Raw genomic sequence first — 25,919 nt, forward strand, 5'->3', positions numbered from 1 at the left:
CAACATCGCACGCGATGCGCAGAGCCGTAAAAGTTGTATGAAAATTAATTACGATGTTATAAACGGGTTGCAGTAGGTATTTGAACCCTTAGTTCCTCCCCTTTCCTACGGCCCTGAAATATGGAAACGTATTTAACTCTGTTACATCATCTGTTTGTATGGTAAATTTTTTTTCGGGGGTAAAAACCTGAGTTTCATCTGCTAGCGTACCTTTTTGTTGCTTTGTAACCCCTTGAGAATGAAATCGGCGATTTAAGTACTCTATTGATTTGATAATTATCACATTATGTACTGTAATAGTACATATTTGGAAGGCTAAAGGTATTTGTGTTAATAATTTAAATATTCCTTTACCGTGTAAGATATTCTATTAGGTTTCACGTTAATTCAAATTTATTAATTTTTAGATTGGATATATGGTTACTTGATTCGTCTAGGCGTCAAATGAAGTGGAAGTGACTATTTTTACAAACAGCATTGAAAAATTGAAAAGTTGGATGGGTACCATTTATTCCTCAATCATGGTGTTCTCTTTCCTTGTTTGCAAACGTCAGGCAAGTTAAGCGTGGTGTTGGGATAATGGATTGAGAATGGTCCAATTTCTAAGACCCTGATGTGTGTCTATTTAATCTACCATTCAAGTCGTGAACATAAGCCCTCACAAGATCTTAGATTAAGCAGAATAAAAGATTTCCAATTCAAAATTTAGACGCTGGTAAATCCCAAATCAAACTATTCTACGCATAGTACCCGTCAAGGTTGTAACAATCTGACAAATGCGAGGCACACATTTTAAAATTTGTAATGTTCGATCTGTGGCTATTATCTAGATATAATTTTTTTCCTTAGTAAACGTAGAGTTCATATTACTATAGGAGGCTCCACTAGGGCAGTGGCGCAGCGAGGGGGGGGTTTGGGGTATAAACCCCCCCCCCCAGAGCTCAGAGAAATTTTGAAGTTTAATCCATTTTATTTGATCGGATTGATTTTACTAATAGAATAGTATAAGGAGTAGTAAAATATCCCTCAGAAAGCCGTAAAAATCACCATTTTGAACCGTTTATCTTAAAATTCCGCAATTTACCTACTCTCTCTCACCTACCGCTTATCCTGGTAGGTATTCCATACCCCCACACACCCCTGTATTAGTTGCACCTAAACCCCCCCAGCCTTAATTCATATCTGCGCCCTTGCACTTGAAAGCAGTTGCCGCTTTATTGTGAAACCGGTTTCCGCGCATTATCTCGCACTCCAACTTCAGTCACAAGTGGCGCAAGAATCGGTTGGTGTTAATGTAGTTGATGTCAATTTGTATGTCAATGTACTTCTACGCTGAGGTTCTAAGATCGAGACTCGTCTGCAGTACTTTTTTTCATAATTCATTTTACGGAAGCCTGCTTTTCACGATTATTTCCATGGTTTGCACAGATATTTTTCACTTTTTTCTGCGCGAGGAATTTTTTTGTGCTCATGTTTTCCCGATATTTTTCACGGAGGCTTCCTTTGAATTTATTTAAATCCGTGTAGCAACACGACGCATTTTTAAGATATACATGTACTTGGATTCTTTTCATACTGCAATGCGTTATTGTGGACTCTTACAATTCAACACGTTTCCCACTCAACCGTGAAAACCTTAAAACCGTGAATAAGCTGAGAATTTTGTCCATCGTGAAATAATCTGAAAATAGCCGTGACTTTCGTCATAAAACCTTAGAAATCTCTCAAACTTGATTGTAGAACTACGATAGACAGATTAAAAGAAAAATCGATGCTTTGATCATGTTTCAAGGTCGAGCCACGTGCAGATACTGTCCACGCATTTTTCTGCACACGTGTATTCGAAGCGCAATTATTAATTGGTCCGTGTGCCATGACAGCACATTGACCTTAATCCTGCGATTGGAAGACATTAACCCTGGCAAAAAATCAGGCACTTCTTCACTTCCCTGCCACCCTGCTCTCTCCATTTTCCCACACACACACCCTTTAGCAGGACCTGAATTTTGCTAACTATAGGTTACGTCATAAGAGATAGCACTTTCATTTCTGCATTTGCATTCAAGGCATCTGTTGCGTTTGTTAAACTTTTAGTTAACGTGTGGCCGATGATTGTTACGTGATCAATATTTCTGCCTCTTGGATGTCTCATCTACAAACCGTGAATTTGATGACATTTAGGCCGTGAAAACCTGGAAAAAACCGTGAATTTATTAATGTAGTTAGAGTGGGAACCCTGTTCAAGCCTAGTGTTCGAATCATTGGAAGAGAACCGTTGAAATTTAGTGAGAGAGAGAGAGCCAGGGAGGGAATGAGTTCTTCCTCCGGAGTTGGGGACGGTCGACCCTCTTTTCAGTGAGCGGTCACTCATCTAACAAGAGGCCCCAGAGAAGCGTCTTATTGATATATTTTTCTTTTTCCATCAAGAGAAATGTCAATTTTAATCATCAAAGAATATAGCTTTTCCGGTTGTGTTTTTTTTCTACTCCGAAGGGTGTTAGAATTTCAACGGACAACGAAATATGATTCCAAATCTAGGCATGAATGGTAAGAATGAGTTCACAATATCATTTTGCAACATAAGAGGAAACCAAATACAAGTGCATCTTAAAAATGCGTCGTGTTGCGACACGATATTAAAATAATTCGAAGGAGGCTTCCGCGTGAAAAAATGGAAAAAAATTGGACGTCGCAAGTGCACATAAACATTTCCTCACACATAAATAAAATTTTCAGTTAAAATCATGAAAATAATGTTGAATAGCAGGTTTCTGTAAAAGAAAAAGTAGAAGGAATCATTGAAAAAAATACCACCGACGGGAATCAGTCATGGAATTTCAAAATGGTACTCCAGCACCGTAACCACTGGAACACAGGATGGGGCTACATTTCACTTGTAAAATGTTTAACAGCTTTTTGTTAAAAAGTATTAGTTATGTAATTGAGCTTAATATTAATTAATTGAGCTTAAGTTTTATCAATAAAACGATTACATTCTCCGCGTAGCGTATCTTTCGCGGACTAATACGTATGTTGACGTGTACCCTAGCGACTGGAGCGCCGCTATTTATTGCGACCGGTGGTAATCAATGGAACCGTGGGAGTGGAGAATCCTGTGTATAGTATTTCTGCTTTTTAATATGCCCTGGTATCGCATGTTAAGTGTAACGAAGCATTGGAAAATTGAAAATAGTTTTCTTTTTTTACTTTCACCGTCAAATACTGTAAGAAAAAATTCACTCAACCAAGAAATCTCAGCCTGAGGAATCGCTGAATCGTGCCGTACGTTCTTGCGAAGTTTGAACCTATTTAGGCGTCTTAAATTAATAATGTACCCATTATGGTGCTGATGTATTCCGAGTCGAGCTATCCCGCCCGAAATTATCTCGCGCCCAGAGTCCTCAGGATTGCCGATAGTACGCTGTATAGCTGGGATATACAGAGTCCGAAAGCTAAGACCCTAACGAAGGTATATTGAATCTACCAATGGAGTCAAGAATATAAGCAATCACGAGATCTCAGACAAAATAGGAGAAAGGCTTTATAATTTAAAATTTAAACGCTGGGAAATCCCAAATCAAACTATTTAACGCACATGGGCACCACCCGTCAAGGTTGGGCGCGGAATACTTTGGGTCTGGATATCTTGACGCAGAATACTCCGGCGCAACAACGGGTACATTATTAATTTAACACGCTTAAATAAGTTCCAACTTCGCAAGAACGCACGGCACGATTCAGATTCGATTTCTCCTGCTGATAGATATTGGTTTTGTGTATTTTTTTAACTTTCAGTATTTGATAGTATTTTTGTAAGGTATTAGACATGATATAACTCTATGAGGGGTTAGTGTAGAGAACGGCCATCCAGAGGACTCTGCCCGTGCATAAACAGTAGGGTGGTCCTTATTTGTCGATTTTTCGAATTTCTTTCGGGATACCCCCTAATTTTATGCCAACTGGTGTAAAAACATGTCCTGTAAAATAATATTTCAATTGGATAACGGGAAAACGTGCCGCATCTCACTCAAAGTTGAGAAAATTTGGTATTTTCGGCTGTTTTTCGGATATGAATGGCGATAAGAAGGCGCTGGTATTTTTCAACTGTTATTAAATGGAAACTAACGATACAATGGACATTTGTCATGCTCTTCCTAAAACATATTCCAATTGTGACCAGAGGTTCCCGAGATACGGCCCCAAGAGTGAGCGCGCCCCACCCTAGGCAGACATTTTTGGTGGCACGCGGGTTGCATACGCTCCACATTTGTTGATCATTCTCACTCATTGTAAAACCATAAAATTCTTTAGATTAACTTTAATATTCGTCAATATAGCCTTTAATGCTATATTTATCGCTGTTTATTTCCAAAACGGGCTTTTATTTGGACTTAATGATTTATTCTCCATAGGTTTTTTCAAATATTTAAAACAGAGGAACATTAGTGTCCGACGACTTCCCGATATTCGCGTCGAAGATACTTTTTAAAACCAGCTTGTATATGTAGTCCGTTTATTAAACAGCCTCGCCGATTGTCAATACCATGATGGCCGCGGTTGTATGTCTCCTTCCCCCCCCCGAGGATTATGCTCACCCGTTGAGCTTCATGTTGTCCTTGTCGCTGTCAATGGTTGGACCGTCACCCGTCGCGTTGTGGCACTGGTATATCTCGGACATGTTGGCGCAGTGTCCCAGGGAGCAGTTGAACACGCCCGAGATGGCGCCACAGGCCTCGTCCACGTTGCAGTTGATGCGGCGGAGGGCGGCCGGGTTGGCCGGCGGGCAAGATACCCTCGACTCGGTTCGGCAGCCCTCCAGCCTCAGCGTAGAGCCGTTCCTCCTCACCATCACATTGATCTGCAGGGTCGGGAAAAAGTGGATCAGACATGTTGAGCTAGTGAAAGACATTGAAGCGATGTTCGTGGGTCATTGATTGGCACTTGTATAACAATATTTCAAGCTGATAAATGTAAAAAGTACCAGAATGGTCGTTTATGGGGGATATGGATGGCGCAAGTTACGCTGCCATGAAAAACGTTGCGGTGGTGGTTGTTAGAATCCCAAACTTTGAAGGATTTGAATAATTTTTATTGGAATATTACCACATTTTATGTTTGTATCCGTTTTTAGTAGTTTAGATGCCCACTTACTAGAAGGTTTTGTACATAATTTAATTTTACTCGATAAGTTTGTTTGATTCAAATCAGGTCTTTGGTGGGACATATTTTAGTCCCTAATATGAAAGTCTGCTTAGAGAATTTTGTAGAGTAAGAAATTTTAATGTGAGTTGAATGTGCCATTGTCATTTGGAGATTGGCATTGTGTACACCTTAATACCAAGGCGACGTTATTTCAGTACTAGAGGTATTGGTTCAGCTTATCTATAACCTTATCACAATTCTTGCTGAGTTGGTAAATGCCAAGAAGCAACCGTGTTTTTACGGTTGCTTTTTAAGTGCATTAGAATTGGGTTGGTAGAAGTTATTAATATTCGTGATAAATGTTTGCTTTGTTTAAATACTCATGTTTTTATTAAATTGGGCGGATATGAGTAAATTAACTTGTGTATCATGAAATTTAGTGTTAAAAACGTAATATTCTCCTCCCTCCTCTCGTATACTGCCTTAGGTTTTTGGTGGACACTCTCCACTTCATTGGTCCCATAGTTCATGAACCTCAGGGTCAGACTTTACCTGAGGGAAATCTAGAAGCACGAAAGTATTCCTAGAACATTATTCTTTGAGTTTTTATCTTCTTAGGTTTGGGAATAGGTAAGTGAATTGGCGAATATGCTTGCATGACCCAAGAGATCGCTTTACTTATAGATTGAATGATACAGAAATGATATTGCCATTGTACAAATAAAGTTAGCTGTGCAGGAAGGAGTAGAGTAAACTAATTAGAGTAGAGTAGCCTAAGTAGATGGAGATATGTGATCGCTTTCTGTGGTGACTGGCTGCTAAATGGGAGCCTATTAGTATTATCTTACCGTCACAAACCTACCGCTTGATGTTCTCGTGAAAAAAACTCTTTGATATTTCTATGCTTTTATAGAAAACGTTTGAGGTGGTCATGAAAAAAAGCACGTGAGGTTCCAAAAATGCCAGCGATATATATTTGTACTTATAATGGCGTGAGAAAAAAATCATATTTTGGAAAATATAATATTCTTCTTAATAGCCTTGAAAAAAGTGTTTATTTCTGTTAAGTTAAACTCTTAGTCAGCCCTATAATAATTATCCCTAATTTTTGCCCAGTGATCATTCATCAGAAAAGTCTCCAAAGCTTAAAGAGTGGACCCTGCAATCTAATCCCAGAGATATTTATCGTCAGCCTATTCTGGGAAATAAAACTGTGAATTCTTATTTTGATAGCAATTTAAATCTCGTTGTGTTACTCATGACCTCCAAATTTACAAATATGTTCCTTTATTTAAATTTAATCTGAAAGAATACAAATTTCTAGTTTTAAATTTGATTTTTATCATATCCTATCAACCAAAGGACCAATTTTACTTCCTGTGCACTACACTCTACATCAGGGTCTTCCTTGTTCTTTAATACAAGGGTCAGAAATCGATTTCACATGGTTCGAAGGGCCACAATGCTCGTCACCTCCCCATTAATAAAAAAACAATTTCAAAGTGCAATAATCTTTATTGATGAAAAAGTTGTCTCAATCAATACGATTTTTGGCTGTGTTTATTTTTGAGGAGTGTGTCTATTTTATATATTGTGGTGAGATACAATAATTTCTTCAGCTTCTAAGAGCCGCAAGAAATTAGTCGGCGTGCCGCATGCGGTTGAAGACCCTTGCTCTACACATTTCATGGACATTTTACAATTTTTTTCCAAAACTGATGCTCACGGCTATGTTAATCTGGGCTGAAAACTGAGCTCTCAAATTTGAGATTAATGTAGAGATGACTCTCTGTCTCTGAGGACCGGATTTGGGAGAAAATTATCCCTTACTAAGTAACCTAGATATGGTTCCTGGGTATCTTGTGGATGTAGATACGTTTCTAAATGCTGCGTCGTAATTCAATCCAAAAAGTGCGTTGCTGTAGCGTAATTTAGTATCGTACCGTAATGGGAGAGGGTTGGAAGAATGATTTCGGGGGAGCATGGGAAATTGGATTAGATTGAGTGCGCGAGTGGATTTGGCAGTGGGAGGATGGCTATTAGGAAGAGGAGTGGGTGAACCAATTTCAGTTTCGCTGATGGAAGTTTCGATCGATGCATAACGTGGTTAGTGCTCTGAAGGTAAAGCTTTCCAACGAAGGCTGGGTGCTTCTTCATTGGCCGGCGGGCATATTTTGGAACAGACTGAGCAGAGACTTCGAGTTGAGCCACGCCGTTTTTTTGTGACGGATATAAGCCGAAATTGAAGACTGGAGACATCGGATTGGTTGAGCGTGGAACTGAAAGCGTATGCAGAGTCCATTCTATGGGTTGCATTTAAACGAAGGCTACCCATTGCAAAGCTGTTGGGCGCGCTGCATTAAAAAATATTTAAAGAGGTATTAAATATTCATGAAACATATTTTTTGATCTTTAAGGTTTATTTAGCGTTTGCTAAATTAATTCATTAACTTCTATATTTTGTGTAAAATATAATACGATGGGTATCTACATTCACAGGTGTAACTTTTGGAGGTACACCGAGGACCGTAATCACGACGGCTCAACAATCTTAAGATTGGTTTGACGCAGCTCCTTTCTCAATTATCCTGTCAGCTAATATTTTCACTCTCACATATCTCTTCCCTTTCACATCCTTTTTTACCTGTTCAATGTATTATATTCGTGGTCTTCCTGTTCCGTTCCTCCCATGTAATTGTGCCTCTTCATCATTAACTTCATCTGGCAATCATGTACCAAGATGTGACCGATTAGGCTGTTTCATCTTCTCATCAAGTATTTCTCGAGGCGTCTCTTCTCTCCTACCCCTCATAGGACGTCCTCATTACTTGCTCGGTCGATCCATTTGTTCCTCATCATTCTTCTGTAGTGCCCCATTTCGAAATCCGCCACCGTTGATTTCTCCGCCGTCATCCATGACTAACTTCCGTAAGGAAGCGTACTACATAAGCAAGTTTTGACAAATTATTTCTTCACTCCTATGCTTACATTCCGATACCTTCACTGCAAAAAAGCTCAACAATCGCCCAACGAATCAAATCCGCTCATCTATTAGCCCTAGTAAGGAAGGCGATTGTTGAGCGTTTTTGCAGTGAAGGTATAGATTCACCGCGGTGATTTTACCTTTCGTTTGATGGAATTTTCTCTTTGCTTGGGCTATTCTGCGGTAAATTTATCATTTTTCTCATCGCTAGTTATCCTGCTTCCCAAATAACAAATGGTTCACCTCTTGGCAGTTTTTTTGTACCTATTTTTCTTCTTGTCTTGACTTTTTCTCTTCCAGTGCGTACTAAGATCTTATTTTTCTTCGTGCCTAGTTTCAGCTGGTTTCTGTATCTATTAAAAATTTTCCATTAAACTCCTAGTCCATGCCCCTTCACTACGGCATTTGGCTTTGGAAAATACATGTATTCTTGTTTTGCATAATGAGTATGAAGCATAAACTTTTCTTCTGCGGGAAGGACCTAAGTTTCATCTTAATAAAATTCATCCTTGGCCAGCTTATTTAGTGGAACTTTTCCGTGGTATAGGATTAAATATCTTTGTAATTTTCTTCATAGATTCATTATTATCTACGGGTTTGTACTCAATAGTGATATTTCCAAAGGGTTTGTAACCTCTTGTAACCTTCAAAAGGTTACACAATACCTTTTTTAACCTCTTGAAGATGCCGTTGAAACCGGCAGCAGACAATAAAACCGTGTGGTAAATTACTATATTTTTTCATTACAAACTGCGTTTCTGTGAACTTGCACCTCTTTTCGTAGCTGTTGTTAATTGTCGATTGAAAATGGAGTTGCTTTCTCTTCAATAGTGTGTACTTTCTTATATTTTGAGACGCGAATTCGCTTGGGCTTGCAAAGAATCGTGTTTGTTGGTGCAAGGATTTAAGTACCTATTACAGCTGGATATTAGGATGTAAGCTAGTTCTGTTGTAAATCGCGCACTAGGAATTTCTGTTATTTGATTTACATTCTGTATTATTATTTCCTTTCAGCACGTTGTTTTGGATTTATTTATATTAGAATATGCAATCGTGAATATTTACAATTGAACATATAATTTCAAAGCTATAAATTTGTCTCTCTCTGAAAAATCTCGCGACTGAAATTGAATTTGGAATGAGGATTTATGTCTTCTGACTGTGAGGTTGAGGAGGTGCCGAATTCATCACATATTTAAAATCGTGGTATTACGCAACGGTTCTCTGCTGCCCAGATCCTCCTTCCCTCCCTTCAGTATCAAAACGTATAAGAGCCGTATGAATTTTTAATGCCTCTCACGCTATATGTAAATTAATATTAATGGCTCGAAATGAATTCAGTGATACATCCCGCCGTCACGTCACCGCCATTATTCTAAAAGAGAAATATTGTAGCACTCAGGGGAATGGATGGGGGCTTCTGAATATGACGAAAAATGATTCTGTGACGAAAAGATAATGATGAGTTTTGCAGAATATTTCCAGTCTCAAAATGCCAGTTTTTTAATTCGCAGTTGATCATTCGAATAATCCGTTTTGTGTTAAAACTGAGTAATCCTTATCAAATATTTGTTCCTTATTTTAAAACCAAATGCTACAATTTTTACGGGAAAATTATCTTGTAGCAAACTCCAGGAATCACTTGCTGAAAATTATGTAAAATATCAATAATTTAAATCAGGGCTTGGCTACGTGTGGCCCTTGAGGTGATTTCTTACTGCCCGATCAGCGGCTTACTGGTTATAACAAAAAAATAAGATGAGTGTTGTTATTCAAACATTGGTTTGGCTAAATAGTTTATTATTTAGGTTATAATTCAGTGAGTAAAAAGATTTTCTTCGGATTTTGGTTGGCTACAGTTGGTTAATTTTTTTAGCTGAATGCTGTTAAGTGTGGTAGTATTCGCGCACCCATTTACATGGCCTCTGTCTTGATTCTTACGAAGTTGGAAAGAAAAAGCAACGTTGACCTCCGAGTATTAAATTTATCCTGACCCCCACGTATCGAGGATATATGGCAAGCTATGAGCTCGCAACTAGATCTGTCGAATAGTTAATGTCATCACAAATGAATTAAACTCATTTCCTTTTAGAAACGGCGCAGGACTTGCATTAGCTGCATAATCACACACCAAGGCATTGCATGTGATGATTTATTGGCTGTTATTACGTATTATAATTGCAGACAGCAAATTGGTATTTAAATCTCTTGCAGTTGGTGTTTAGTGAGCCACATAAAATGGAAGGAAGACAAAAATAGATAAGGAAGAATGCAATTATAGAGGAAAAATGTGCATTATTAATATAAAAACAATGAAAGAATTCAACTAATATAAGAACTAAGAAACTGGGGCCAATTTTTGCCCATTCTTTGACCGCTTTTTTCACTAGCTTGTTGGTAATGTGGTGTTGCGTCCTTTCGGCCTCAATGATGGGCTCATTTTACCTTTTAAGTAGCATTACTGCAAGAGTTTGTTTTCTATTTCTCCTTCACTACTACCTGTAGCACATTATTGTGCTAGACGATCGTGCTGCGCCCTCTCTTTTCAATGCAGGTCCACAGAGGGATAGGCGCGTTTCTAATTTTAAAATGTAGAAAAAAAGGCTGAGTCTTATGTACAAATTTAATTGGAATGTTCATGTACAAATTGAGGTCAGAGGACCTCTTTAAACACAGCATTGGAAGTAATTACACTATCCTCTGTTAAACGCACATGATGACTCATACTTACGTATCAACAGGAGACCTGAATGTGGAATCAACCGCATTTTGATGAAAGTTATTTAAAGAATGCGAAATATTGTTGCAAATGAACAAACTTATCAGTTTGTGCACCGTTAAAGTCAGGAATATTTACCGTTTTTTTATTATTTTAAAACCAATTTTAGGAAACAATAGCAATATTTAGGAAGTAAGATATGCCGTCGCATGTTCTCTGACAAATGAGGTACCTCATTTGTAGAGTTTGGTTGCGTATAAGTTGAGAAAAAGGTATCTATACAGTAGAAAGAATATAGAAGATCGAAATTCCCTTTGAGCGCAATACTTGCGTTCCTCCGTATTCTGCGTGCGTTTCTTGGTTGCTATGCCTGATATTGCTATCGTGGTAAATGTCAAGTTGGCAATCCATTAAGGAGAAATGATGACACTAGATTGTGAAAAGTTACTGTAAAAAATAAATGGGAATTTTAGAAGATATTTATAAGTCAAAATTTCATTCAAGCGTTAGGGATGGGGCAAATACCGCAGAATATTCCATGAGTTCGGAGAATTAAGTGCTCGGCATGGGTTATGAATTGACTAAAAATGATGATAAATAAAGGGGAACAACTGGCAGATAAGCTAATTGAATGCTTTTTGCAAAAAATATTCGAATACTTTTTAATACTTGTATGAAATATTTTCGAATTATCTTACACACTCCAAACACACTCTTTCCATAATATATCCTTTGTCGGACGAATATTCTGCCATTAGTATTTTGGAACACCTCATTGCATAATATTTCAGTCCTCTTATTATGGTGTTAAGGCATTACATACAAGAAAACGTGCTTCTATCTCTGACTTACGGTCCTCATTTTTAAAGTTCTTTTTAAATAGTTCGTTAAGAATCTCTAGGTGACCACCTCGATTCTCATTAGGTCCTGCAGAATAATCCCCAAGTTGATTCCATTGTAGCTGAGAAAGTAAAGTTAATCGAATATCTCACCACACGTCTGGTTAAAATAGAGCTATGAGAGTATTTATGACGAATATATCATAAATTGTAAGAGAGCTTTGTTCGTGGACGTTTATTTGTATTTTTACGAGGGGCGTTGGTCAATGAGTCTTTTAGTTTCCGATTTTTTCACCAAGAGCGCGAAGTTTTTCCTCCAGATACTCTTTTTGGGTGTGTCTTCTGACGAGTCTTGCCGCATGAATACGGCTTCGTAGTGAATCACTCTTAATCCTCGTGGAAATTCCTGGGAGGTGGTTGTCAGACTCGGTTCTTAGCAACCACCATCTTTCAAGCGTCTTCAAACACGCCTAATACGATGCGAAGTTACTGATGATATTTACTTGTAGTGAATTTGATCGAGCTGATCCAAAATCGGCAAGGTATGCAATGCAAACATTTTCCTATGCTTGTCCAAATTATTCATTAGGTAAAAGCCTACTATTAGTCTGAAATAGTGACGGTGACCCATTGTCTACTAGCAAGTGATACAGTGAAGCTTCCCCGAAAGGGGAGGTCACATTCCGTAGCACAACGGCGTTGCCCAAATCCCCATTCGAGGAATTGTTTGTACGATTTGACTGTATTCGGTGAAACTTTGTGGAATTTGATTAATATTTTCAAATAAACGAAATTGACGATAAATTTAAATAAACGAAAAAAATTCCCATAAAAAGTATTTGCATGGGAAATTTGAATTTCTTGGTTGTTTTCTTCTTCCTTTCTCTGGCTCTTCATTAGCGTTTTCAGGCTATGAACTTGGTGGTTTCATTTTATTATCAGTAAATGTCTCGTTTTTTGGTTCAAACCGAGCGGAAAACTGTTTGATTGAAAACGGATTAGAGTATAACAAATATTTTTCAGGCTTGCATATTAAAAAGATCTCATCTTGATCTCATTATTTTTGCTTTTTGACGCTTTGGTATTTTCTTACGCGGGCCAGTGAAATCATCATTAGTGAAATAATCATGAAAACAGTCGTCTTGTTGAAGCGTCGCACTTTTTTAGTGAGCATAATTCAAAACACAACGTCGGCATAGTTTAATTCCGACCTTCCATTTTGCCATCGCATTTACTGTACAGCGAATTAGTATCTCATGCGGATGAAGTGGTTGTGATGGCTGTGAGTGGACGTTTGACGGTTGGTTGGATACAGTGGGAAGGATGGGGTGAGGTCATGTGCGATGTAATTATGTCGGCCCATGGCGGATGCGGCTGGGTGCCGATGCTCTCTCGCAGCAGAGAGAAGACTCAAGGGAGAGCCCCAAGTTCTGGAATGGCTAAAGGTGTCGGATATCGGGGGTCCGTGCGGGAATTAGCTGGGTGTGACGCTGTATTTCACCCGGACTCAAAATAGGGTGGTGTCTTATTATTTTTTTATTGCCTTAATCGAAAGATTATTACTCCTGGAGTACGCTTTTCACGCTCTTAGATTTTTAAATGGCGATATCTAATTTTCGCGATTAAATGTAAAGTGAAAAATTTCAAGCCAAAACTCCATGGCTAAGTATGAATGCTGGTAAAAGCCCGTGTGACGTCATTCTGGTTCCCGCTTCCGCCGTGTGAGGTGACCTTGGGGCGAGGCTTTGAGCGCCGCTACCGTGCAGGCTGCTAGCAGGTGGCAGTGTAACCAGCTAGCAGGTAGCGCTTGGCTTAAGTAAGGCTTATTAATACCCTATCAAACGAAGGAAACTTTCCGACAATAGGCAATTTTAATAAGTGATTATTAAGAGATGTTTCCCTGAGCTCTATGCCTCATTGGTAATCTCAGACGATGTAAAACTCCTATCTGCTCATATAGAATACGTGGAGTGACATCACATGGGCGCCAATCTGGCTTTTTTCAAAGGAGGCTAAAATTGACCGTTGCCATTCGTATAAACTGGGATTTCTAAAACCAAATAATTTGTATATTTTGATTACACTAATGTTGGGTAACGAATCAATGGATTTCGTTTTCTTTGATGAAGCAATCGCATCGCTACCGTCGCATAATTTTTCATTTATAATTAGTGGAAACGTATTGGCATCTGCTGTTATGCTGTTGAGGGGAAAAAGGGATTTATTTCTAAAAAAAATACTCCGGCTGCATTCATAAGTATGGCTTTCATAGGTGGAAATTCCCATTCTCGTCGCCTCTCATTGACGAACAAACAATGAATGTTCCTCATCTTGTTTCTATCTCGTTATTACGCCCTCAAGTTATTTCCGAGATAATTATTGAAGTTACTCCTTCACATCAAACAAGGTGATGTAGGACAAGTCCCTCGAGTGGATGGTGGAGAATCCGTATGAGAGGAACAAGGGCTTCGACCGAGGTGGTCGAAAAATCAGTGGGATGGGCGATCGAGGGAAACTAGAAATTCGTTCGTCGGTTAATGAGAACGTTGGGCTCCCCTAGTTGGCGGGAGTTAGGAAAGGGCTTGAATGGGGAAATGGGGTGGCTGGAGTGAGTTTGGGGTGGAGAAAGGTTAGTGAAACGGACATGGTTGATTCGGTGAGAATGGATGGAACGCGACGGTTTTCGGAAGTTGGAGAGGAGTGGGCGATTTCCTCTTCATCTTCTGCGAAGCCCATCTTCCAACGCATTCCCTATCCTTATGCGCATATGGGTGGAGTAGCGAATTGTACCCGTTTACATTAAACGGTAAATGAAATAAATTGAATTAAATGTAATTGAATTTGATCGATGGAATTATAACACTCTGACAAGTGTTTTAATAGCTTTTTTAATTGTTTGGATGAAAAGTTTAGCAACACGTGTTTGTATAATTGTTGGTTGTCATCGCTGAAGGTGTGAAAAAACTCTTCTCGGGATACCGCGCGGGTAAGATTATATGAGAGCGCCGACGTTTCGGGTACCGACTCGCTACCCATTTTCACGGCTAAAGAATAGCGAGTCGGTACCCGAAACGTCGGCGCTCTCATATAATCTTACCCGCGCGGTTTCCCGAGAAGAGTTTTTGCATGTTGTTCGCCGGGAAAGTGTACATATCGCTGAAGGTAGTTTTTCGCTGTTTGTTGTGAATTTTATTTCCAAGGCATTTTATACCTGCTTTTAATGAAATATAGGCGTAAAAGATAAATCCTCTAGTAATTCTGTCATTCTATATCTTGGCAAAAGATAGTTAGAGACATTTTTGACCATCCTTGCTAATATTGAAGACGTTATATATCCTTTATGCGCGATTGAATGTTAAATAAATAGCTATAAAATTTGGCGGTTGGCTTTCCAGTCGAAATTGCCTAAGTGCAATAAATGTGAGGCGAAGTAATAGTCGGCCGGTAGTATTTAGTCTTCTTCCGTGACACTTGCCAGTATCTTGCTGTATTTAAAATATAGAATTTTACAACTGAGAAAGTACCGGGGTAAAATTTTCGTTTCTAACATTCAAGGAATATTAACATGGGTCTACTCTGGGCACCTTGATGATACCAAAATCATAGTGTTAGGTTTCAAACAAGAAATACATAGGGCATTGCACCCTAACACACTCACACCTATTTACGGAAGAAAAAATTCCACCTCGTTGCGAGAACTACGACTCCTTCCCCAGCGTACGACATATTTTGACTGAATGCATTGAATATCGCCTTATACGTAATGCGCTGAATATATCTGGAGACATTGACAAAATTCTTGGCAACGATATTGAGCACATCGACTCTGTAATCAAATTTATACGAACCACCGGATTTCTTAAGAAATTGTAACATTTGATAATTGAATATTATAACTGTGTGGTTTTTTCTTTTTTTTTCAAGGTGCGAAATGACTTATGCCGTCGACGCACCGCTTAATTTAAATCCTACCTACAAGAAATAAGTCCGGAAAAAAGATCAGTCAAGCGATGCGTCCTCTTAAGCCTTCGTAGCCATCTCAAACTCCTGTTATCACCACTGCCCGTGGGTGGTCTTCTAGGAGATTGGGCGTTAGGGGGAAGGTCGCCGAACAGCAGGGAAGAGGGAAGGGGTGGAGTTAGATGGGTGGCTTATGTCCCTAGAGAGGGTGGGATTATAAGGACTTGTTGCAGGACTCCCACCTCCCCGGAGGTTTGTGCAACACGGTTCAAATTAAGACTCTTCAAAAGGATTATAAAAGGGAGAGGATTATAGCAAGGCTGTTGATTTGAGATTGGACTTAGGAACAACATATTAGCGATGTCGTGGTCGGGTTGAATTTCCCAGTGACAAACGTCTCATATGAGTTTTCCGTGTCACAACGTACTGGGGCTTCCCTAGATTTCTGTTATAGCGTTGTGGTAAGGGAAATATTGTATACAAAATGGCACAAGGCTGATCCATGTACCGGTATCATCGTTTCTGTCTCATGTGATCTGAGCTAATTGGGCAGGATAGACCTCTTTTCCTTGTTTCCCAATCTTTTCTTAAAAATATTTCCTGGTTCTATTTATAAATAGAATGTGAAAATCCCTTACTACTTCGGTACAAACGATTGTAGGTTTCAGGCGAAATGCTAGTCACATTCCTAGGTCTGATACATAAAGAAATCGTCCCAAATTGAGCATATTTGAAACAAAGAAAGTCTACCTATAGAAGTATTTGATCCTCTACCGATCGGTGTCGTATTCCCTCGAAAAGGTTCTAAATTTTCGCAGTGAATCATTATTCCATTTATTCAGTTTTCCTTCTGCTATAGCTTATTTCAATGTGTTGATATGGCGTATTCTTTTTCCAACTTTATATGGAAATGTGTGGGGTGATTCGGATACATTCTACATGTTTATAACCATATGACCTGCAATTTTTGGCAATGAAAACATCAGAAGATCAGAGAAGCGTAAAGGGGTGAACGAATTAATTCAATATTAACCCGGCTATTAATAGTTCATGATTTCCAGGGCCAATAACTGGGTGATGGAGAGACCGAGGAATGTGGCGTCATTGGTACACATAGCTGAATTATTTTACACAAAAGGAGGGTTTTGGGTGTTCACCATAAGAATAATGAGAAAATTATAGCTTAGGTCGTATTTTTACGGATTTGAAGTAAATTAGAAGACATAGGTCTTTTAGTTTTCACCATTTTTGACCCACGTATATTACGATCTTGGAAAAAAAACCAATTGTCTGATCAAGTGGACTCCGGGAGCTTTGAGACGATATTTCATTTACGCTTTTTCAACGTTCATTGAAGGCTTTGGTTTATTTTTGCGAAATCATATTCTACTGAAGGGCATTCTGTGTTTTAAATTGTGTCCATTTGCTATCGCTCTCTTTATACCCGATAAGACAGGCTGAGTTATTTTTGGAATCAAAGTCATCTCGAATGTGGCGAAGAGGAAATATTTTCAAATGATATAGGCTCTGTTCATCATACATTTGTTGACAATCATATTTTTTTTAATTCGAAAATTTCACCGCAGTAATTAATTAGGAAAACTGATTGTTTGCTGAATTGTCATGTCGAGAGCATGAACTGAAGTCGTTAATTTTTTCCGTGGCATGGAGTCCTTTGTGTAAGTAATTAGTGGATGGTGCTCTGTAGACTTGGAGTAGGCGTTGCGGTGATGTGAAAAAGGGAATGAGCAGGATAATTAAAGTTCATTATTGCTCGTGACGTGCTCTCAAAGGTGGGGTTAGGATTCTGGATTATAAACAATAGAAGACGTGAATTCTAGATTGAAGCGGGAATGATATTAATTGATCTAGTACGGTACCAAACAAAAATAATGATACTGCCACTCAAATATTTGGTATGAATCTTTGGTGCTAATAGCAATATTTTTTAAAAGTTAAATACGCACAGAGTGACTTAAGGTATTCCATTATTTGGTTTATCCCGGTAAAAATTTTCCAAGAAGGGGACCAAAGTCGAAAAATTTAACTTAGAAGAAATTATGTGCGTAAGAAAGCGTCTAACCAGTCATAGGATTATCGACAAAAGGATCTGATGATTTTTCCGGGAACTAATTCAATAATTTTTCTCGGGGCTCCGTCTAGATTAGGGCCTCCTTGTCTGCCTACGAAACATTTTAATAAAAATACCTTTTACATAGTTTTCTGGGGTGGTTGCTGCGCAACATGCGAGAGTTCAGCCTGTTAAATACCTTATCGAGAGAATAATTGATGGACCAGCACAGGAGACGTTGGAAAAGTGGAAAAGTGTTTTTTTTTTAATTTATCTAAATGAACCCCGAAAACAGCACAATGAGGCATTTACATCGGTAGTTTAAATAATCAACGACAGAGGATCACACGCACCCATGTCCTGGAAGGGGCAACCAAACCAGGCGGGACACGAACCCGCGACCTTCGGTATGATAGGCGAGAATTTATTCCCGCCGCCACCGAGGCTGACGGGGTACGAGCATTACCAATCAAACAGAAATCACACAGACTAATAACAAAAGTTATGGATTTACTATTTCGAATACATGATTGGCATATAGCGCGCGTGTCAAAATTAAAAAGAACTTGTTGTCGTTTTTTGCGAAAAATATTGTTTGAAACAACATGATTTTATTACCGTCAATAATGTAAGCTTAAAGGTAAACCTGGATTTATTATTACAACAAAAGAATCCATTTAGAATAAAATAGTAAAAAAATCCAGTGTTGCATCAATTTGTATCCGAGGAAAGTCAATTTGGCTAAATGAAATCCTTACCCAAATGATAGTAGTCGTCCAGTCAGAATAGAAGTCTCAATTTCATTCACGAAATCTATTGGAAGGCCCCGAGTGAGGTTTTCTCCTTTTTTCTCCTCGGTGATCATCCGTTATCTCATGTGAAAGGAAATAAAGGTGCTCCAAAGTTTCCGCTCTCTAGTAATCGAAAACGTCGACGGGGTAGCCTCGTCTTTGGCAACGCCCACATCTGACGTGCTATCGTGGTGTATGAATCTTGCGACTTGTGACGCAGTTAGCTGTCGTCATCGTTGGTGTCTTAGGAACGTTCTTTTTAATTTTGACACGCGCGCTACAAGCCAATCATCCAATGGAAATAGAAAATCCATAACTTTTGCGATTAATTTGTGTGATTTAGGATTTAATTGGTAATTTCCGTATCCCGTACTTTGTGTTTACTGAAAATAATCTGTATTATTAAATGACTGTTAGTATATCCATAATCAATAGACTTTTACACCGTTTCAAATATCAGCGTCATATTTCAATTATCATGGAAGGTGGGACGATGTATTATTTCTAAGAGCAGGTTTTTACATTGTCTACCTCATTGTAACTCGGCATCAAGGCTCCTGAATCCCCCCAAATGATCCATGCTAAGCATTGAGATTTGAGCGGCGGTTTTATCTCTTGATTGTTATTATTAATTTCACTATAAGCCAGGGGCTGGGATTCTCTAATGGTCCGGCGGAATGTATAAGATTTCCCATTGTTTCAATCGATTATTATCTTTGACGCGTCGTGTTTGTCTGGAAATTATTTTTTAGGGGAAAAGTCTGATAAATTTCTCTGAAGGGAACAATAGCATGCTTCCTTGACAATCAGTGATGAGTTATGCAGAGTGAATATGACAGTGATTACTTGCTGGATATTGAGTTTGATGTACAATATTTGGTTCATATTGTGTGGAGTGCTGGACAATTATATTTTCGTATGCAGAGAAATCAGTTATGAGCGGCCAACGAAGGGGAAAACAGTGGCCGCTGAATAGAGGTTTTACGTAGTCGTTTACTGTTCGTTTACGTAGGACAGTCGTTCAAGTAAATCTATCACTCAGGAAAGCAGTTTGATTAAGAGATAAGGATATGCCACTAAGTTATGCCACAACATTTTACGCATTAGTACATGCAACGTGCTCTGTTTTTACCTGAAATAATTTTTTTCATTGTAGTGTCTAGCTTGTTGCTCTTCGTGTCGTTTTCTTATTACGAATTTCCCGCACATTTGAGGAAGGGAATCCTTGAGAAATTTATTTTTTGCCCGGGATAGTTCCCTTCGCGACCGGGGCGACGCATTGTCGGAGATGGTCGATCCATGGCCTCATTTTTCCCTCGTGCGTGACCCCAACCGTTTATCGCTCCCACGAGCTCAAGAAAAGTGGTAGAACTTTGCATAAAAAGGACGATGTATCGAGACCGAGTCGAATTTTCTTTTATCAACCATAAATGTTGGGGATAATTGCTGTGGATGAGGTTTGAAAATTACAATTATTTGTAGACAAGGATTTTAGTTTGTGCAGAGTAAATATTAGTTTGTGCTTATGATTATATACCTGCATTCTTAAAAGTATGAGTTGAGCCTCCCCGACACGATAGGCTCTAAATATGAAGCGCATAATTCTACGGAAGCAGGGAGCTCATTTTATTGTGTAACGTTGCAAATGCTGAGCTATCATATATTGCGTGTCTTAGGTGCTCTTTAAAGGCCTAATGTAAATTTAATGACCTTGCACCACGTTATGAATCCTAATTACATATAAAGCGGTAGTTTCTCTTTCTTCTATCAGTTCTATACGTCGAGCGTAAAACTATCTTTTGAAGTCCATCACTTAATTAAAAATAATTGTAGATATGTCAACTGCCAGCAGGGTTTAAAAGCGCTGATATTTGCTCAATGCCCTACAATACCTGTAAGTCTGTTTTAAGACCATTTAACTATAAATGCCATTAGGGGTATTCTGTTAGTTGAAAAATCACCGTTTCCACTATTCGATACTCTAAGGAAGTAATTCGGACTTTTATTTCTTCATATGAGTTTAACTTTTGAGAACGTAGTTGTAAGTACAGTAATAACAGTAGAAAAATCAGTTAAATAAACTAAGGCTAACTAAGAGCGCCATTATTTACATCGCAATGCAAATCATGTGTACTTTCTCAAATTCAAGCGAATTTTGTGTCAGTTGAAGTTTTATCTGATGTCACTACTAACAAGGATGGTAGTCTAGTACTCAGAGCACTGGCCTACAAGCTTAAGTGTCTCGGGTTCGAATCTTTGTTAAGCCTTAAAAACCCCTTCATACTACCGCAAGTGGGTATTACTTGGCTTATGATCAATGACCAAATCCTTCGGTCACGGCGGAAACCGTATATCAATCGTAAGATCGATTCCAGAGTGCTTGTTTTTTGAGAATGTTTATTTTTTTGTCTTTTTTACCAACGTATGCTCTTTTAGAGTTCTCTGCTCCATAGTTACGCATAGTTAAGTCAAGCTTTAATTAACAAAGCGTTAGACAAAGCTATCTTCTGTCGGTAAGGACTTCGTGAAACATAGCAGATGGCCCCGTGAAAGGACTGGCTTCCCCACATACGAAGGAACTCACTCGCGATTTTTTTAATGGCTTAGCTAATTTCAGAATGAGGATAAGCAGAGTGGCTTAAAAGATAAATTACCATTGAATTCTTGTAATTCAGCGGCCATGCTGGAAATAAATTGCGACGATATATGGGAAAGATTTCCAGACGCTTGAATTGTGTGGATGAAGCATTGCTTGCATGAGAAATTATGGTTTATTAATTGCTCTCTCTCTCTCCTTACCCTAGTTGAGAAGCTTGCAGAACTTACATAGCTAAGAATGTGCCGGTATTATTCAATTCTGGGTGGGAAGGTAAAAATGACTGCAGTAATTAAGCGGTCAAAGTAATTAATTACCCATATTATCTCACCTGTCGAGTAATTGGTAGTCTTTATAACGACAGCGATATTGGCAGTAGGATAAATAAATTTCGATCATGCATGCATAGAGAACGATGTTGTAGGTACACATGTTGTGGATTGTTAGATGATCTTTTATCCCAATAATTTTAGCTTACGGTACATTTTATGATGGGTTTATTCTGATGAAAGGTATATATCGAGGTATTTATACGAAGGGTATTTTATGGGGGGCTCATTTTAGAGGGCCTACACTTAAGACCGTATTTTAGAGACATTTTAGGGGGTTTGAACCCCCGTCCACTCCCACTCGGACATGATATCATGTTTATCGGCCTGTATGGTGGTGGGGTCAATTCCATTGATATTTTTTGTAAATCCCCAATGTAATTGCCGTCAGCATGCTGTTTTCGGGGTGATGAAGTTAAATAAAAAAAATAAAAAGTGGTTACGTCTACGTGGAGGAAAATATGGACGCTTTGGGCCAGCCAGCCAGCCGGGGTAACATCGTGGATGGAATCATACAGTACATGAGAAATTTCGGGGGTTCCGAACCCCCGTAAAGTCACACTACCTTGATATCATGCGTAGCGTACTCTGTAGTCCTCTCTGGCGATAGGGATGAATCATTTTCCCTTCAACTGTTATTTGCTGATAAATCCCAGATTTAATAGGCGTCAGTGTACTGTCGGTGCAATGAAGTTAAAGAAAAGTAAAATGAAAAATTGTTTACGTCAACGGGTGGGGAAAGCTGGACGTTTTGGGCCAGTTAGCCGGGATAGTCTCGTGGATGGATTCATGCGTTGCCCCCAAAGTCTTTCTTGTTGACTTAGGGTTGACGTTGTAAATTGAGTGGCACACGTCCTCTCGTCCAATGTCATCCTGACATGGGGTGGCTTTTAGCGGCCGTCACGTCGCCCGCGGGGGTTGTGGGAGTGTGTATTTGAAGGGACGGAATGGGTGCGGTTCCGAACTATTTTTGTTTCACGGTTTTCCGCTGACTGGATCGATGGGTAAGGCGGCTTTATGGGTTGCATGGAAGGAAAAGGAATGGATGGGGGGCAAGGGGATTGTGGGGAGGAGTAGGGTGGGGAGGTGGAGAACGTAGGGGTTGTGCCGCCCGGGGCAGATGCCAGATGTCCCGCCCCCTTTCCTCCACGAAATATGATCTTTTAATAAGCCAACATTTTCTTTCTCATTCAGTGATCCAGCCCGAGGGTTCGTTTGCTTTGTTGATGTTCGAGCTCACCCCAGACTAAGATACAGGCGCGTGAATTTCACTCGTTCACACCAGATTTTCCACCCCCTTTTCTCCACAAATTAAGATCTTTTAATAAGCCAACATTTTCTCACTTACTCACTGATTCAACCCGAGGGTATGTTTGCGTAGTTGAGGTTCGAACTCACCCCAGACTAAGATACAGGCGTTCACTCATTCATTGTATGGAATTCCGTGCTTTGAATACAGGGCTTTTCGATCTTTTGCCCGCCGACCTAGCCTTTGACTACACGCTCCTCATTTTTAGAGGACGGAAAGCTTTTGTAATTTTGTTATTCACAATTAGTTACCCCATAGAAAGTATTATTAGAATGAAAATAAATTTTGAATTCTAATATAAATGAATTATCATAAAAAATAGTAGATATTAATCGGTTAATGTCTTTTGCCAATCGTAGAATTGAAGAAAATGTATGTAATTTGATTTGGTTTTTCCCTGCCTTGACAGGACTGCAGATTTTACCTTAATATTATATACTTCCCAATTATGTAAGAGACGGTGACGCTTGCTTTGAGTTTTTGGAATTGCTGAAAGAGATATGCGATTTACAATCGACTTTATCGGAGATAATAAACGCCGGAGGCATAGTTAACTGTTAATTTTGATGATGACTGCGAATGACTTTCCTAATCGAAAATAATGTCTGCATCTGAAACACTGTGTAATTATGGTATAGTTATAACTTTTACTTTATTCGGTTGAAAATAGCATTTCCAGTGTTATTACTGTTTTTATGCTTCAATTTACTGATGCAAAGATTTCAAACGTACCTTTTCTATACACCCATCCCTTTTATCCCCTCACCCAAGGATGTAACCCAAAAATTGTTTTCAATATGTGAGGATAGAATTTACCCAAAAACAAGCCACATAGGCGCGTGGTATCATACATGCCAACTCGACGAGGATTTTACTTTGGGATCTGCTCGGGCATCATCAGGAATTTGTTAAATCAAATTTGTCTTTTTATAATAATATTCTTAGTCAAAGTTATTATTTATTTTAATGTTGGTACATGTCCTTTTTATACTGTTTATAAACCAATGCATGACAGATTATTATATAATGATGGTTACCTACACACAGGTCCGCCTTCTGGGTCTCCTAAAGCTCCTTACATTTTGTATGTCTTTGCTTATAATTAGTATGGAGTGATAAACGTTATTATTATTACTGTTTGAAAAATAAACCAGTCGATTGGTGAACAAAGTTTTACACTACTGTGCTTGGACGCTCCCTAGATATTTCTGAAGATTATTGTAGGATAGGAGTTTTGCCGCCCCTAGCCAGCGCCGCCAGGGGCGGGTTCCCTCCCCGCCCCCACCTTACGCTACTCCTCGGGGATGGGGTGGCGGGGGTTGAAGCGGGTCGGGCGAATACGTGTGCATGTGAGGGGAGGAGGAAATGAGAAAGGGGCGTGGAGGAGGAGAGTTTATTTTTTTCGGAGAATGGTGTGTGCGGAGAGAATGGTTCCGTCGAGGAGGGAGGGAGATGAGGAGAGAGGTCGGCTGTGAAAGGAAGGAGGAGGAGGGGGTGGCTCGCACGGACTGGAAAGGAACTAAGAGGTCACGCACTTGCTATTTCCACTCTCTCATTCCGTATTCCCATTTACAAAAGGAATTTCTAATCATTCACGCATTTCGTTCCGGGGTTTGGAGTCATTGGTGGGCGTCATACCATATTGGTTGATCGGGATGGGTTCATGGGCTATTGCTTCTTGTTGTCCGTATAAAGGTTTGGAGTATTCTATCAAAGACTATCGGAATTTAAAGATGAAAGTGGCCGGTCATTCACCTGGTATATCCATTCTCGTTCCATATTCCCCTGTACAAAAAGAGTTGGGATCAGTTCACGCATTTCGTTTGGGGTTAGCTTGCGGCGGAGTGGTAGTACGCCTAAATTTTATCCTGCAACACAACAATATACAGTTGTGTAAGATTTTACACTTTCCCGGCTAACAATATGTATAAACTCTTCTCGGGATACCGCGCGGGTAAGATTAATAACCATGAGAATGAGTAGCGAGTCGGTACCCGAAACGTCGGCGCTCTTACATAATCTTACCCGCGCGATATCTCGAGAAGTGTTTATGCAGTATACAGTTGGTGCTCTTCATCCTTGGAACGGATTAAAATGATCTATTGTTGTGCTTCTGGTTGCATAAATTTTGTCAAATTTTGGTTCTTTCCGTCGCTAATATCTCGAAAAGCATTGAGCGTTGGTGGCTGATACCAAAATTGCATCGCATGGGTATCCATTTTCTATCATCTAGAAAAATATGTTCGAGATCTGCTGGTGAAACTTGACGGGCTTCCCTTATACCGCCGTTGGTGTTTCATCACCCCGCCTGTCATTCTCTCGACCTCTGTTTACAAAGAGTTTGGGATCATATACGCGTTCCGTTTCGGGATATCCAGCAGCCATGTATTGGCCCTCACAGCCGTTTGGGTAGAGTGAGGGGTGATACTGATAATCCTATGGGTCCTGGGTAGAGGTTTGGATAATAATATTAAAAAATTCTCGGATTTTAAATGAAGTGGGATACTATTTATTTGATATATCCACTCTAATTTTATAATTCCCTGTACGAAAATAGTTGGAATCTTTGTGTTTTTCCTTTGGGGGTTGCCAGCGGCTAAGTGACGGTCTCTGTTGCCTTTTGAGGAGAGTGATGTATTATGGGCCCATGTACCAAGCATTCTAATCCGAGTGAAGACCTTGGACTTCCCCTCGTTGATCACGTACATAGTATTTCATCGTCCCGCCTCTCATAATCCATTCCTCTGAACGAAAAGTATTTACGAGTTTCCGAGAAGAATTCCTGAAATCATATGAAGGGTGGCACTCCACTAGCAAAATTTATCGGGCGGAAAAGGAAAATTGGTGGGTTACGATCGCTATTTTATTGCTTCCCTCTTTCCCTCTATTGAAATACACAAAAACTCATACTAAAAAAATAGCCTATTGAATATTGTGATCAAGGGGACTACTTAAAGGAGGCCCAATTACATCCCATAAAGGGCTGATTTCTGTTGCCTCTTCTATCGCATTTTAATTGGCCTTCAAACATATCCGCGGCGCTTTGATGAGTGCAATGCGATCCACTTTTTTCCAATATTTTGTAATATAATGCTATTAATTGCGAGGAACAGCATTGAAGAGTTATGGATTTTATTGATCACTTCATCATGTATATAAATTTTGGTTAACACCCCTAAT

General features: G+C 39.3%; 2 protein-coding genes across 3 annotated transcripts in view; one reads left to right on the forward strand and one right to left on the reverse strand.

The window, feature by feature from the left end:
* Positions 1-25,919, forward strand: part of LOC124165111 (cilia- and flagella-associated protein 298) — a 197,896-nt gene that overhangs the window by 43,199 nt on the left and 128,778 nt on the right. The window lies entirely within an intron of this gene.
* The window catches only part of LOC124165110, a 66,811-nt gene that overhangs the window by 22,907 nt on the left and 17,985 nt on the right, over positions 1-25,919 (reverse strand). Inside the window, exon 2 of the mRNA XM_046542403.1 lies at positions 4,596-4,858. Within this exon, the coding sequence (XP_046398359.1) occupies positions 4,596-4,858 (263 nt within the window). The remainder of the gene's footprint in view (positions 1-4,595; positions 4,859-25,919) is intronic.

This window comes from Ischnura elegans, chromosome 9, assembly GCF_921293095.1.
Source record: "Ischnura elegans chromosome 9, ioIscEleg1.1, whole genome shotgun sequence".
NCBI classification, from domain to species: Eukaryota; Metazoa; Arthropoda; class Insecta; order Odonata; family Coenagrionidae; genus Ischnura; species Ischnura elegans.